Here is a 15225-nt window from a genome sequence, read left to right on the forward strand (position 1 = left end):
GGTAAACAGGATGTTCTGGAATGCCTGACCACCGCTAAAAAAAAGGAGAAAAAAAAAGAAATCCACGGCTTTGGATTATCCCAAAAGAGCAGAGGTACCCAAATCACACAGCTGCTGGGGCAGCGACAGACAACCGCCTCTTCCTCGGCACTTAATTATCTCGCTGTAGATTAACTTTCTGTTATGTTTGTATCAAACCGCAGCACAGGGCTGGCTGACAGTACTGGCGTTAACCCATTTTCCAGCCCTGTATGCTCTCCAGGACCAAGAGATGCATGATATAAAGTGTAGAACACGTTTTCCAGTGAAACTCAAAGTTCAAAGCAGTCTTTCTGCCCCCACACACAGACATAAGCACTCATATATACACGCTTTACGTTCAGGAATAGCTGCATAGCACTAGGGAAATTTCAACAAAACCCTTTTCTTGCAGCCTTTCTTAGAAAATAAAATAATTTCCTACAGTAAATTGCTTAATTATGAAACCCCGATGTATTTCCCCGCACACTCTGAAGCCAGGCACATCTCCGTCTAAAAAACCTAAACCCCAAGGAACTGCGACAGACAGAACCCTGCGCCGAGACGCGCATTTATTAAAACAAATCACTGGCTGTACAGAAGCAGCACGAAGCTGTTCGGCGCGCACGGACCCAGATCTCCTTTATCGCAGGGAGCAGCCACGTACACTCGCGCTGAGGGAAGATAAATTTCCAAGTCAGGGTCAGTGCGAGAGGCTCGTGCAGATAGATCAGAGACGGAGAAAGAATAAGAGGCTTAGTAAGTATTTTGAGAAGGAAGATGTTTTCAATTAGAAAAAGGTTAAATGAAGCAGCAAGCACTGGAGTCAGATGATGTTCCTGGTCAGCGTAAATCCCTCAAAGGTGGATCTAGGCTAAGCTGGCCATGACCTCAACGTTGCTTCACGAGGGAATTAAAAAGAGAGACAGCATTCGAGCAAAGCATCGATCACTAACAGACTGCTGCGGCTACGTACTAGGTCACTACATTTATACATTTCAGGGCTCTGTCAGCTTCCCCTCGCCCATCAGCCACCCAAACGCGGGCTTCATGGTCTCTCTTTTCAAACTAGAGCTGGCAGGTGGTGGCAGTAGCCCCTAAAAGGCTGGAGGATTCGAAGGGCTGGGGTTACACGAGTGGCAACACAGCCATGTTACGGCTCTGGCCTCCACGGCTCCTATTTCTTCCTGCCTCCCCTTTCTTTGAGGGCCAGGTGAATCAGAGAGCCGCTTGTCATGTTGTAATAAGCCAGGGAGTTCGAATCCTTGATGAAGATGCCCTGAGGGAATAAAAGAAAAGAAAAAAAAACAAATCACAGCAGAAACCTTAACACTGCCTTCCCACAACCCCCCGCCAGAGGAAGCCCTCCTGGCCCTACTCTCAAAACAGGGCGATGACAGAATGCTGCAGGCTTTGAAAAACCCCGAGAGATCCCAGCGTCTCAGAAGACGGGCACCGGAGGAGGTGGGTGTGCTGGGAATGACGCGAGAGTACAGACAGACAATATACACTATATACCTCTACGAACATATAAAGAAAGGCCGTCACCACAACAAGTGAAGTTATTAGGCTTCACTCCCCCCCACTTTTTTTTTCCTTAAAAAAAAAAAAAAAAATCAGTTAAGCTTCCTTTCTTGCTAAAGGTTAACACAATATCTGCCCATAGACGAGCTCCTGAGGAGATAAGTGCACAAAGTTCACTGCTTAGGCAGCAAGTTGTGCCTGCGCACGTGCGTGACTGCAAACAAGTTATCAAAAAGGAACGGTGCCTTTCTAACAGCTCCGCTCTCGAGAAGAAGGGCATCAGAGAGATCTCCTTCCTTCCGTGTTTTGGAGAAAGTCTTGTCAGAGCTGCCAGGGTTTCAAGGTACTCTCGCCTGCCTTCCAGAGCACACATGACAGAACAGTGGGAGCCAACTACTGCATTTACATGTTAAAAAACCCCAATATAAGAATAGGCTGATCTCGGAGAAAGACATCAAGCTTAGAGGACTCATCTGCCACACCAATCCTGTGAAGATCCGCTGATGCCAGCTATTAAAGGCCTGTCCTGCACTAACAGCGTACAGTTCTGTAACCAAGCGTGCTGCACAGAGAGGAAGAACATTCCCTCTGCTCTTCCCAACATCTCAGTAGGTATGTTACAACTTTTTCTTGTAAAAAGTCAGTTTGTGTGTGAGAAAGTGCTGAAATACAGGGTTTGAAGGGCTTACACCCACCTCGTACTGCAGCTTCTGCTTCCCAGCTGGCATCCCTGTGGCCTCATGGATCTTAACCTTTATGACAGACACCTAGGAAGAATCAAAGACCTTGCTCAGGCTTTTTTTCCCCGCTGTCCAGATGGGCCAGCCCTGCTCCCCCAGCCACGCAACCCCGCTGGGCAAGAGGCCGCAGCGTGGGGAACATCCAGAGTTTTACAGCTCCTGCCATGCAGGTCAACTGCTACTCTCAAAGCAAAGAAAATCAGTAACAAAATAAGAAGGGGCAGAGGCCGGGTTAAGGAGCTACGTGCCTGGTCTGAGAGCGGCAGGGTGAACACCAGCACTTGGCCATTCAGTTTCCATTCCGTCTTGTCCTGCATGTTGGGAACCTGGACTTTGACCGTGACCGGACCCTAGAGGAAACAAAGATAACGTCTCTTACAGCCAAGGAGCCTCAGGACTGTGATAAAAGAGCGGTAGACAAATTACAGACACACAGCGGCAGACAAATTACTTATTTCCCAAACTAGCCACGTATCTCGACTTCTCAGTGAACACACTGAAATATATTTGCCTCAACACTGAGAAAGTTACTTCACTGCTACCAAAATAAAACATCTAGTTGGATTTCTCTCACTAGTGCCTCCTTTGCGTGTCGTTCACCAAGCACCACACGCATTCCCGGTATTAGAGAGTGACCGTACGAAGCGTTAAACAGGAGACAGCTTGTCTGTGCAGATGTCCAGGAAAACCGTACAGCCTCCGTAAAGGACTGAAAACCCAACCCACGATGACGGTACTCCTCAGGAAGGAATTCAGTCTAACATTTAGTTCACGTTGTCATGGAATATACCACACTGCCATACTATCACGCTGACATTGATATATTAAATCTCCTTGCATCTCCAGCTTAGCAGTCCTCTGCTTAAAAGCTTATTAGCAGCTTTAGTTCTTCTTTACATTACTATAAACCTACCTCTCACTGCCCTTGATTACAGAAGAGTACCACCTTGCTATGCGCCTGTGTCTAGCGCTGCATCGTGCTTTCTGGTGAAATACGAAGCAGTTTGGTTTGCTCAGGAATGACAGGAGGAAGGAGCCACCTCAGAAATTGGCTCCCCTCTGTGCAGTGCGCTGCTTTACAACGCCTTTGAGCAGAGGAGGCTGAACAGCCCCGCGGGGTCAGGATTCCGGTGCCTCTCAACAAGCAGCCGGCCCGCACGCGTACCTTGTTCCTGCGCAGAAACTCCTCCTCTGGAATCAGGCTATCTTCGCTCTTCAGTTTCTTTGAGACTGGCTCATCCTCCATTGGCGGCGGCGGGTGAACAGGAGGCATCGGCGCTGGGGAAGGAACCGGAGCCACGGGAGGCGCAGGAACAAACGCTGAAATGGGATGGGGGGGGCACGGACACAACACAACCTGTGGTCATCCACCGAGCACAGAGTAGACACTCCCTTACGCAAAAACTCTTTTAGCAGACAGTAAAGGCTGAAAAGAAATGCCACAACACATGGAGGAAGTTAACACAACCGACAGCAACATGCAAACTTCAAACGTTAGAATTTTTATATTGGGAAACAGTCCAGGAAAAGACAACGAGCGGCCTAAGAACTTCCTGCAGATCTTGCAAAAAAGAAAATGCTCTCAGTTCGGCATGCAGTGGTGCCAGCACCCCGATTTAAAAACAAAACAAAACAAAAAGGGAAGAATTGGTTTTTGCATTGTGCTTTTCAACTTAAAAGCACCTAATGCTATGAAGCTGCTATGAGGAAAGGGGCCAGACAACAGCTTTTCCTCCTGCAGCAGCAACTTCTGTAACAAGCTGTAACACCCAGTGAGGTGCTGGCAGTTCCTCTTTACTCTGGTTCCTTTGGAAAGCGGCGTGGATCCTTCATCTGCACCTGGGCGGGCTCCCGGGGCCACAGACATAAAATGGGTGAGACAGAACTCTGTATTTCATGCTGCAGGCGGAGTCTTGAGCCCCAAAGCAGCACTGCTAGGTAAGTCCTATCAAACACCCCAAGATTCTTAACGATGGGACTTAGGGTCTGCAATCCCAATTACAGGCCATTATCAGAGGCACAAAAGGAAAAAAGAACCCAAGCTCAAGCTCACATTACACAGGAATTAGCTGACAATTAACCAGAAAAAGCTGAAGTTACTGACCTGTTGGTACTATCATGGGAGGCGGGCGGGGGCTCATGATGGGAGGAGCCGAGGGCGGCATGGGGACAACGTTGATGCGTGGGGTATGGATTATCGGTGGCATGGGGGTGGCTATGACGGATCCCGGGGGCAAACGGACCACGGAAGTCATCGGGGGACGAGGCATGACCGGAACTGCAGAAACAACAGCGGCGCGAACAGGAGGGGGCATCTGGAGAGAGAGAGGGTAATTTTTCTTAGCGGGTACACACAGGAACGCTCAGCGCTGTTCACAATCCTGATCAAAATAACCACGGCAACACACAGAGCATTTCTGCTGGCCAAAGACTTGCTGGGGACCTCAGCGAGCCCACCGTATGGCCAGCCCAAGCTGCCGGTAAACAGGCACAGAAGCCTCATTAACAGATTAAACGGTTCTTCCTTCCCTCACCACTCAGGTATCAGACTGCGAGCCACGCAGCAGTCTTAAAGAAGGAGCTATTTTGGAAGGAGCTATTTCGGAATCACCCAGCAGAACCCTCGGGGCAGGAACACCGGGCACATGAGTCACCAGTGAATATTTCTTACCTGTGGCTACTTTTGTTCCGCATCACGCCTTTCTACACCTAAAAAAAGGCACCCACCCATTCCTTTGTTAGCCATGCTCCCTTCCTCCAAGATCTTACTGCCCAAGTTCTTCCTCTGCCCAGCTGATCAAGTCTTTTTGGTACCTCTAAGGATGATAAGCTCCACCTAACTCTTATTTTCCATTTTTAACAGCAGGTTCAATAGGGTTCCTCTGATGGTCTAAGAGTCATTCAGAAACATGAACTCCACTCAAAATCTGCTTCTAGCCAGCGCCCTGCTGTTGTAACCCTTGACCTGCGTCAGGACTCCCTTCTAATGAACTACGGCCACGGCCGTTTGCTTTTGGAAGCCCAAACGCTTACTGTGGGTGGACGAGGCACGGATGTGATAGGCTGAGCACTAGCTGGGGGATTTGATGCCGATGAAGGAGGGGGTGGCTGGGGCATTTCATTGGGTTTGCTGGGACCGATCTTCTCCTTGCTGTCATCTTCTGGCACCAGTCCCTTGGCCTTATGGATAGCTTCAATTTGCTCTTGGAGAGTAATATTGGCCTGAGCAGCCTGTTGTGTGCGGGCCATGCTGCCTGAGTGCCCATCCCAGGTCACCTGAGAAGATAAAATAAATCAGAATAAGCCCAGCCTGTCCAGACTGCAATGTCAGCTGCAAATAAATCAAGAGAGCAGCTTTACAGCAAGAACAAAGTTCAAAAGACTCCTGTCTCTCTGAGCATTCATGATACTACAGGAACCTGTTAAAAACACCCACAGTTTCCACTCTACCTTTTCCTCTGGTTTCTGGATTTCTTCTTCACCAATCTTTTTACCAATGGCAGTCTCTTCTACACCAAAGATATCAGTACGGCGCTCTGCCAGTTGCTTCAAGCTGCTTTCAATATCCAAACCTGCAGGCAAAAAGAGAACTTCTTATCTCAAGTGACATAACCAAAGTCAAACCTGATCAAGCCTCTGTTAATGACCTTTAAACTGTTTGGTACCTAACGACTGAGTGCTGCTCTTTTTAGAAAGAGACTGCAACTGATGGCTGGTCTGCAGCAGCTCTTTGCCTTTAAGTTTATAGAAAGGCTTTGCCTTTAAGTTTATAGAAAGGCTTCAACGTACTAATGACAAATGTATCCACATAATCAGCCCATTAAGGACATCATACCGAAAGCCACATTAAAGGTGGTCCTTATGAGTGTGCTGGGGGCGTGCTAAGAGTTCACAGAACTCATCTAGGAACTCGGTTTTGCAAGCTGTGTCAGATGCTCGAGCTGACCTGGGGCATAGACCTCATCATCACTCTGCTTTTCACGGATGGATCGATCGCGCTGCTCCAACCATCGAGGATCCAGGAGACCGATTCGCATGTGTTCTTGCATTTTACTGGCAGGAATTTTCTCTCCAGTGATGGGGGAAACAAGATACTCATCTGGAGCTGGGGCGGGTGGTAATGGCTTTGAGGCTAGGAAAACAAAACCACACTGTTAAAAACAGATCAGAGGATGGAGCCTAGAGACAAACGCTTTTGTGATTGTTCAGGAAGAAATAAAGTTTTTCTTCACTAGCCTGATTTTACCTTTGGGATCGTAATCTTTCCGCACAATGACCTGATCTGGCGTGGGAGGAAGAGGTGGTGGCATCGGGGTTTCTGGAGGAGGAGGAACCTTCTGACCTTCATCTTCATCATCTGAGCCCTTATTTAGGTTAAAAAAAAAAAATCATAACCAAGTTCCTGTAGTCAAATATCGACAAAGAAGATTTGAGAAAGGTATAAAAATCCTGTGCAGCGCTGGAAGAACTGATTATGCAACTTCAAAGCAACAGAGCTATTTTGCCTCTGGACACCTACACTACAGTGGTTCCTCTGGATAATCACGATTCAGAAATTCAGTGGACCCAGAAGAGGAAGCAAGTACTCCTCAGCTTCCACATTACCACAGCACAGCAGGCAGGGGCTTACGGTTAACTACACTCTTGTTCCTTGTTACCAGAAAAACAGCTTACATACAGTGGGCAGAGGAAGAGTCTAAAATGAGTCATCTTTCAGTGTTCCAGGCGCTGTGCAGAAGCAAGCCCAAAAGGCTTGATCACAGAAACACAAAATCCACACCATTAGGTGACAAAATGACTGGATTTCTCTCTTGGCAATTGTATTGTCAAGGAAAACATTAAAAATACCATATTCCAGCAGAAACAGGTTGTTTTGAAATTCCATCAGAAGGAAATCTCATTTCCTCAAGAAACTGAGGAACTTCTTACAGTGAAAATGAAGGGCATCATAAACCACACAAATGTCACAGGACAAAAGTAACGCTGGTTCTACTGGCTAGTTACCTCATCCATATCCTGCACTTGTGTGTCTTGATCCAGCTGGGCTGGCGGCTCATCTGTTTTCTCTTGCTTTTCATCTTCCTCATCTGACTCCACCTCCATCTCTACCTCCTCGCTTTCCCCAAACTTCTCGTAACGCTCCTGGATCAGGATTCGAGCTCCCAGCTCTTCTGGAGTGGTGGGAGGAGGGAAATTCCCTACAATGCAGAAAACAGAGCTTCTGTTTATCGCATTTCATTGCTCAATGGACAGAAATATCAGTTTCTTGAATGAAAAGGAGGTTCTTTACAAAGCAGTGGCATCAAAATCTCCTGGGAGCCAAGGTATATAGAAGTGAAGGGATGGAGCCTATACAGACCAACATCAGCATGATGCATGAAGATGAAGGTACTTATAGGTGAAAGCAGTGCTAGAAAGTGGGACAAGTTCTGCTGTCCTGGTGGAAATGGAAAAGCGGACATGAGTGCAGCCCTGGACTTCATGCAAGGGGAACATTACCAACTCCAGAAAAAAAACACAGCCCTGCACACTGTCACTAGAAGGCTTTCCCCTTCATCTTTGAAGGATATGCAGCCGTAAAGACCAACGTCTGTCTAAAAACGGCATTTCAGGACACAGTCCCTACGCAAAGGGAGCAGAGTTTCATAGAGGTTACAACTTCAGTACCTTGCTCATTGGGCTGAAAGTCAACTGTTTCCACGACCACAAAGTCATGCCAATCAATCTGGGCATAAGCAACACGCTCCTTTTCCTTCTCCTCCTCTTCCTTCTTTCTCTCTCGTTCCTGGAACTTTGCCCACTCCACTCTGTAATACACCTGCACGAGCAGACATAAAGCACGCACCAAATGTCAGACAAGAAACACATCACAGTCATCTCTACAGCATGTGGCAGTTTATGCTACCAACCCCTTCAGGGTAGTTACACCAGCACTACTTCAGAGGCCTGGCACGACAAAGAAATATTTGTATATCATTTAGAAACTATGGGTTTGCTTGTCGAGTAATGTACTGCATCAGCTTTGTAAAGTGGTTTTCTAAAGCTGAAACTGCAGACTTCTTGAGCCAAGACCAAGCCATCCCCTGAGGTATCACGGAAGATTCACAGCCAGCAAACAATTCACAGACACTTTATTACAACCCTGTAACGCCACCCTTCCAAAGCAAATCACAGAATCACAGGATGCTTTGGGATGGAAGGGACCTTTAAAGGCCATCCAGTCCATCCCCCCTGCAATGAGCAGGGACATCTTCAACCAGATCAGGTTGCTCAGAGCCCCATCCAGCCTGGCCTTGAACGTTTCCAGGGATGGGGCATCCACCACTGCTCTGGGCAATCCCTGCCAGTGTTTCACCACCCTCATCGTAAAAAATTTCTTCCTTATATCTAGTCTGAATCTCCCCTCTTTTAGTTTAAAACCATTCCCCCTTGTCCTATCGCTACAGGCCCTGCTAAAAAGCCTGTCCCCACCTTTCTTATAAGCCCCCTTTAAGTATTGAAAGGCCGCAATAAGGTCTCCTCGCAGCCTTCTCTTCTCCAGGCTGAACAACTCCAGCTCTTTCAGCCTTTCCCCATAGCAGAGGTGTTCCAGCCCTCTGATCATTTTTGTGGCCCCAAACGGAGTCTTCATGACGAAGACAGAAGTCAAAGTAATAAAGAACAGCTTGAAGGACTATAAGTGACTGAGCTGTCACAGTGAAGTTGTCTGAGAGGGAAACGTTCTCCTTTGTAAAGCGCTTGGAAATGGCGTCCCACAGCATCTACACCCCTACGCTGCCACAAGTAAACCACCCCCAATACGAACGCTAGCTAGTAGTTTAAGGGTGAGCTTGAGTACCCTGTATTCAAGTGGCTCCAGGGGACACATCCATTTTATTCTCTGTACATTTGTATTTGCTGCCAAGAAGTCAGAAACATGCAAAGAGAAAAAATTCAAAACATAACCGAAATGCTTCAGCAATTTTGAAAATTTTTCACGTAATACCTGATCTAGGACTTCCTTGGGATTTTCGGCCTCTTTCTTGAGTTTGAGGAGTAAGCCTTTCGGTGGGATCAAGATCTGAAACATATTTTGCGTGACAGTTGGTGACAATTCTTTTTGCCAAAGCCTCCTTAAAAGCAATTATTCTCTTTCCACACTGATAAAAATATCAGCAGACCCCTGGGGCTACGTTCCATTTATTCTATTGCAACCCTCTTATAACTTAGTGCTCATACTTGCATTTAAAAATATTCACTCTTGGCCTTCCAACTACCCTCCATATTTAAAAAAACACAACTTTTATTTATATTACAATAGCGTCTGGTACGTTTAAGTAACAACCCACTGTGTTCAGTGCTGCACGTTGCCAACATTGTACGAGATACCCACACTACTTAAAGAGCAAGATTTAAAGGATGGACTCCTGGACCCACACATATTTCTAGTCTGGCTACGCGTAGAGCTTCAGTGGCCTTCAAAAATCAGTACTGCTGTTGAAGGAATCAACTTGACAGGTAAACTGCCAAGACTACCTTTGTGTACTGTTCAACCAGCTTAGTGAAGTAGTTAAAGAGACTGTGCTGGGGGCGAAGGAAATCGAACTGGTAGTTCCTCTGCTCTTTCTGCATCAGCTGAGTCAAGAACTGCCGCCCGTTCCGAGCCACAAACTGTGCCGTTAGCTTCACCACGTCCAAGTCAAAGGCTGAGATTGAGGGAGGATCTGCAATGAACTCGAACTCCGGAGGTGGCTCTTTCGGGACGACTGTCTCCTGGATCACCTGGGCCTGCACCTGCAGAGCAGAACGGAGACGGCTCAGTCAGTGCCCTCAAGAAACCGTTACCAAACACTTGGGAGAACCCATTTTTCCTTTAGCTGCTGCGGGAAAGCAACATCAGCCTAGATATCCTGGCAGCTGCAAGGATGAGAAAAATCAGTACCACGGGGTATATCTGGACATCTGTATTTAGGACAACTGTGAAAAAAATGTTGCTCCAACAGGTAACAAAACTGGAAACTATCAGGACTTCGCTGCGATCCTCCAGGACGGTCAATACCACACAGCGTGACTCTTGGCTGTGCAAAGCATGTGAAAGACTCGGACTCCGTCAGTGCCCTTTTTCCATGCAGTATGTATAGAGGCACAACTAAACAAGATTAGCAGCATTTTGTACTCCACATTTTAAGGGGAAGCTGATGCTTCTGGCAGAAAAAAGGGAAATGTTTCTACAAAACAGTGCATGCAACAAGCCCAAACTGAACTCCAAGGGATTCTAAAGACTTGCCTATGGCAGACGTCCTGAACTCATCCAGTCTGAGTGATCACTAGTGTAAGTACCACATCAGTCAACACACAACCAAACGTAATTAAAAGGGACCAAGCAGAACAATGTATCGGCTCTTTCACACACAACTCTGACTTACCCGCAACTAGGGGATGCACATCTGCATCAAAACAAAGTCTCAGACACTAAAGGCCAAGCCTCTCAGTGCTGTCTTTTTCGCAAATGTATAAATAACTCTTTAATTTACCTTGTCTTTCAGACCTTCTGCTTAACATCAGGCTGTGACACAACCAGTTAGAAGCCAAGTTCTCGACCAAAGTGAAAAGGAATACTTACCTTCTGTGGAAGCTGCTGCTGAGCACTTTGCTGCTGTTGCATGACCTTGGGAATAGCAGCCGATGGCTCCTGTGCTTTACCCTCTTTGAACTCGCTGACTTTGTGCCGGTAGTACGCATGGTAAGGGTCGTTGGGATTCAAGAAATTGAACTTAGGGTTATTTATTTCATTCTGACGAATTCGAGCTTCAAATTCTGGACCATTTCTGGGGAGGAAAAAGATAAATTGTTTAGAGAAATGGGCATCAACTCAAGTGTAAACATCTGCTCCTTTCATAGGAAGATGTGTTGATGCATCAGCCCCTCAGAAGACAATTTTCTCTCCTACATGGAAGGAGTTTACCTCCAAGTAACTCATACCCAACGTAGCAGCCAGCTGTACGCATGCAAGTTAAAGGCATCTGTCCTGATTTAGTCTATAACGCTTTGCAGTGAGTATTTCTTAAGACAGTCAAAAACTCACAAATGTTCCACAATCTCATTTGGCTACCTACAAACGAAAGGCCATTTACTGGATTGACAGTTTATTGGATGAACTTTACAAGCTACTTACTAGACCAAATTTATTTGCTATATTAACAAGCTTTTAAGACTAGTTTCATTTCCAGAAAGTTCATATAAGGAAAAAAAGTAGGTAACCATCAGCCTGTGCAGAGACTGACCACACCGGAGTGATGCGTTTAAGAGAGCCTTAAGTTTTAGTTCAGGTAACGTCCATTCCCCCCACGCAAAGTGCACAACACTTTATTTCAGGGTAGTCTGAGAAAGTTAACAGCTGCTGTAGCATGTGTCCCTTCATATTCTCTGGATACTTCCAAGTCTTCTTTAGCCACTCCGCCTCTTGCAAAAGAGGAGGTCTCTACAATACCAAAGGATAAACACAGCCCCTTATCCTCAAAGGAAGCCCACTCTCCTCGGCAGCACTTTAGAAATTAGCTACACAAGAGGGGTCTTTGACTAGACCAGCATCTAGTCGCCATCTTAAACTCACAGCAACAACCGTTGCGTTTTAGTGAGGCGAAAGCACGTGGCGTTCAGCCTGTCCAGATCCTGTGAAGCTTAAGAATTCGCACAGCCAGCTGAGGGGTATTTACCTCCTGTGCTACTCGTACACTGCCAGGAAGACCAAGATCTGGTCCCCTGAGACCTCACGTAGAAAGACGACAGTCAGGAATACTTAAGCATTAAAAAACAACAGAGGAAGATGGCCTAGCTAGCACTAACAGCTTGCACTTGCAGAATGATGACATTAGGCAAATGGAAGAAGCCCAAATGAGTAAAATTTATTCAATTTTTAGACTCCTCCCTTAAATTTGACATCTATACTCATGCTAATCAATCTGCTACAGTCAGCAGGGGAAAAAAATCCCACACATACCACTGGCAGCTCATCTATCCTAAGAGAGGATCAGACTCCTCTCCGGAGGTACGCACTCCTCTCCCTCTGGCCATCCAGGGAGAGAGAGATGACTGAGGCTTGGATGAACGCGCATCCCAGCCGCTGGCACAGTTCACCAAGTTGTACCCAAACAGGGATGGGACTTAACTTCAGGGCTCGACAAGCAAGCGAGCACCCTCGTACTGGGAAGTTCATCACCTACAATCTGCCTACATGCTGTAAAATACAGTCATGACTCCTCTTGGCTTCATCACTCAGTGGAGCACCTGTAACGAGGCTCTCTTTCTCCCTGGAATTTTGTTTCCCCTTCAGATCATTCGGAACAGGAACTGCTACCTGGTTATTGCAGCACGTACTATAGATTTTCCCAAGAACTTCATTTTATTTACTACCATAACTTTTCTAGCAAACTGTGTCTTACACCTCTTAAGTAGAATATTGTCGTTTCTTTTCCACAGTCTCACTGCTATAGACTCAATCCTTAAAATCCTTTGTGCAAATCCATAGGACTGTGACCTGCTTCAGTTCCTGGAGCTGCGCAGACACGAGCACCGGAAGAGAAGCATGAAAATCCCAGGAAACACGAGACACCACCAGTGTTGTTTACCTGGCTACGAAGCTGGCAGTCTTGTCCACAATATTCCTGACCTCCGGAGGAGGGTAAATAATTCCCACCACAGGCTTGGCTGGTGCTGCTTCCTCTTTTGGCTCCTCTTCCGGCTGTAATAAAAATGTATATATACATATATATACAGTCCTCTGTACTGCCACCTCACAACTATAGCAACTATTCAAAAGGTGAAGAGGCGGTGGCACAGGAAGGCACCTTTCATTGTGGTGTCTGCAATCAGTCAAGATACTAAATTCGAACAGCCTAAATAAAAGCTGAACACAAGAGAAGGAACTGCAAATAATATGGAGTGCTATATACCAGCATCGGGGGTGAAAAATAGCCCGGTAGGCTGCAAACCCAGACTCATTTTATTTTCAGGTGGTTGAGTTGGAAAAGTCACCTCCCTTCTCTCTCAACTTCCTCATCTAATTGGGAGTAACAATCCTAACACACCTTAACAAATGGCTCTGCAATCCCCTGCTTCGTGAACGCTATGGAAGGATTAAGTATTCCAAACGTTTAATATTTCCTGACACAAAGATCTGGTTTAACAACCTGAATCACCAGTCCCACAAACTAATTGCTCAGCTTCTCAGGATGGGAGACAATGTTTGTCTGCTTGGCAAGGGCACCCGCTGCAGGGGCGGGGGCAGCAAGGTGACGAGGAAGGCCACTCCGCGGGAACCAAAACAAGTCCTCCCGGCGTTTTTACTATCTCAGCCTTGACCCCAAGTCGGTTCATAAACGCCGAGACAAGAGGCAGCATAGGAGAATGCCTATAAAAACACATCTAGGAATAACTCAGCATTGCTGAACAGGTTTAGAAGTTATGAACGTTCTTAGAGGCCTGTGGGACTGCAAGAAACTAGAATCTGAATGATTAACCCCACATTAAATAAAACATAGCTTTTAATCCTACTGTGGGTGCATCAAAAGCTGTTTTGCAGAAAAAAAAGCTCTGCAGTGCATTTTTCTCACTGATGTTATAGGAGAATCTGAACTAAAATCCCAGAACCCTCCCTGAGGACGGCTTTGTCTTCCAGTGAGACCAGAAGCTGCTCTTTGCAGGATACTAAAGATGTCTCTCCTCTTTCCTCACCAAGCAACTTTCACGAAAAAAGTCGCTATAAAAGAGAACAGGTGTGTATGGAAAATGTCTACAATCTAAACAGGGGCATTCAGGGAAATTTTAAAATAGCAGTAAAGCTACTAGTTCTGCTAAATCCAAGGGGATGCCGAGGCAGAAAACTGTCTCAAGTCAAATACAACTGTAATAAAGTGTGTTAAGAAAAAGGCGCCATAAACGTGTTTATTTTTCATTCCCACTCCGAACAACATCATCTTGAGGAGCCGAAGGACAAGGCGACGCCACGCCTGAGAGATGTTTTTATTTAACTGCGATGCTGAGTTGCCTTGCTAACATATACGTGTGAAGGGCCCCCGGTGTTTGTTGGGAACCACGGTTTTCCTCCCAGTTGTGTTAGCTACACCAAACCACCCAGGACTGTCAGTCAGATCAGCTCCCTGCACTGGCTTGCTGTACAGCTGCACAAGTGCCGATACTGGTGTGTGAAACTGCTGGAAGCGCTGGGGAAGGAATGGCTGCTTCCCGTTCAGCGAATGCTGGGAAGAGGCTCCAGCAGAGGTGAATATGGCCGAGGCAGAAGAGAGCAGGGGAAGGCACTGGGGAACAGGGGGCTGCTGGGCTCTCGAGCACACCGGGGCGGGTGTGTTTAACCGTTTCACACATTCTTGCTGGCAGCAGGGCGGCAAGCCCTGACGGCATAGCTGACGGCAAACCCTCGCGCCCACCACAATCTCAGCTCTGGGCCGCTTCCAGGGAAAAACTCGGCCTTGTGCCGAGGCCTAGCACCCGCCCGCCCCCCGCGGCCTGGCTGCGGGTGAACTGCGGGTGAACGCGGAGCTGCGGGCGATGCCTACGGGAACGCAGCTCCCCCCAAAAACCGCGGCAAGCGGGGCAGTGTAAGAACCCAGAGACCCAGACAGCCCCAGGGAGCCCCGCTTCCCCGCGCCCCGGCCGTGCCCAGGGCCCCCGCCGCCGGAGCACACACACACACACACACCCCCCCCGTCGCCTCAGCGCGGCCCGCACCGGTTTGCTCTCTGCGGGGGGCGCTGGCTGCGCCGGCGGCATGGCTTGCACGGGTCCGGCCGGCATGGTGCTCGCTGGGGGCGGCGGGAAGCGCTTCCCCGCCGGAGCCGCTCGGGGGCCGAGGGGAGCGAGAAGCGGCGGAGGCCGATAATGCCGCGGACGAAATGGCGGCCGCACGCGACGGGCTGCGCACGCGCGCCGGAAGTGACGGCACGGC

At 47.7% G+C, this 15225-nt stretch overlaps 1 protein-coding gene across 2 annotated transcripts; it reads right to left on the reverse strand.

Annotated features, from left to right (window-relative positions):
* Positions 1–567: 567 nt before the first annotated feature.
* Positions 568–15214, reverse strand: SF3A1 (splicing factor 3a subunit 1). 2 transcript variants are annotated; one of them, XM_087768365.1, is made up of 16 exons: positions 15009–15213; positions 12890–13002; positions 10885–11089; positions 9798–10055; positions 9268–9342; positions 7950–8100; positions 7287–7480; positions 6529–6646; positions 6229–6414; positions 5733–5854; positions 5316–5558; positions 4387–4597; positions 3448–3602; positions 2531–2632; positions 2238–2309; positions 568–1297 (listed from the first exon to the last, which is right to left on the reverse strand). In XM_087768365.1, the coding sequence occupies exons 1-16, from the start codon at positions 15072–15074 to the stop codon at positions 1196–1198; spliced, it is 2373 nt and encodes a 790-aa protein (XP_087624491.1). In that variant the 5' UTR covers positions 15075–15213; the 3' UTR covers positions 568–1195. The 2 variants fall into 2 exon arrangements, with proteins under 2 accessions (XP_087624491.1, XP_087624492.1); XM_087768366.1 differs by lacking the exons at positions 568–1297; positions 2238–2309; positions 2531–2632 and having other exon boundaries at positions 3573–3708; positions 15009–15214.
* Between the last annotated feature and the right edge of the window lie 11 nt (positions 15215–15225).

The sequence above is a fragment of the Nipponia nippon genome, unplaced genomic scaffold (genome assembly GCF_047370975.1).
Source record: "Nipponia nippon isolate SJK-2023a ecotype South Korea unplaced genomic scaffold, ASM4737097v1 scaffold_30, whole genome shotgun sequence".
Lineage (NCBI taxonomy): Eukaryota > Metazoa > Chordata > Aves > Pelecaniformes > Threskiornithidae > Nipponia > Nipponia nippon.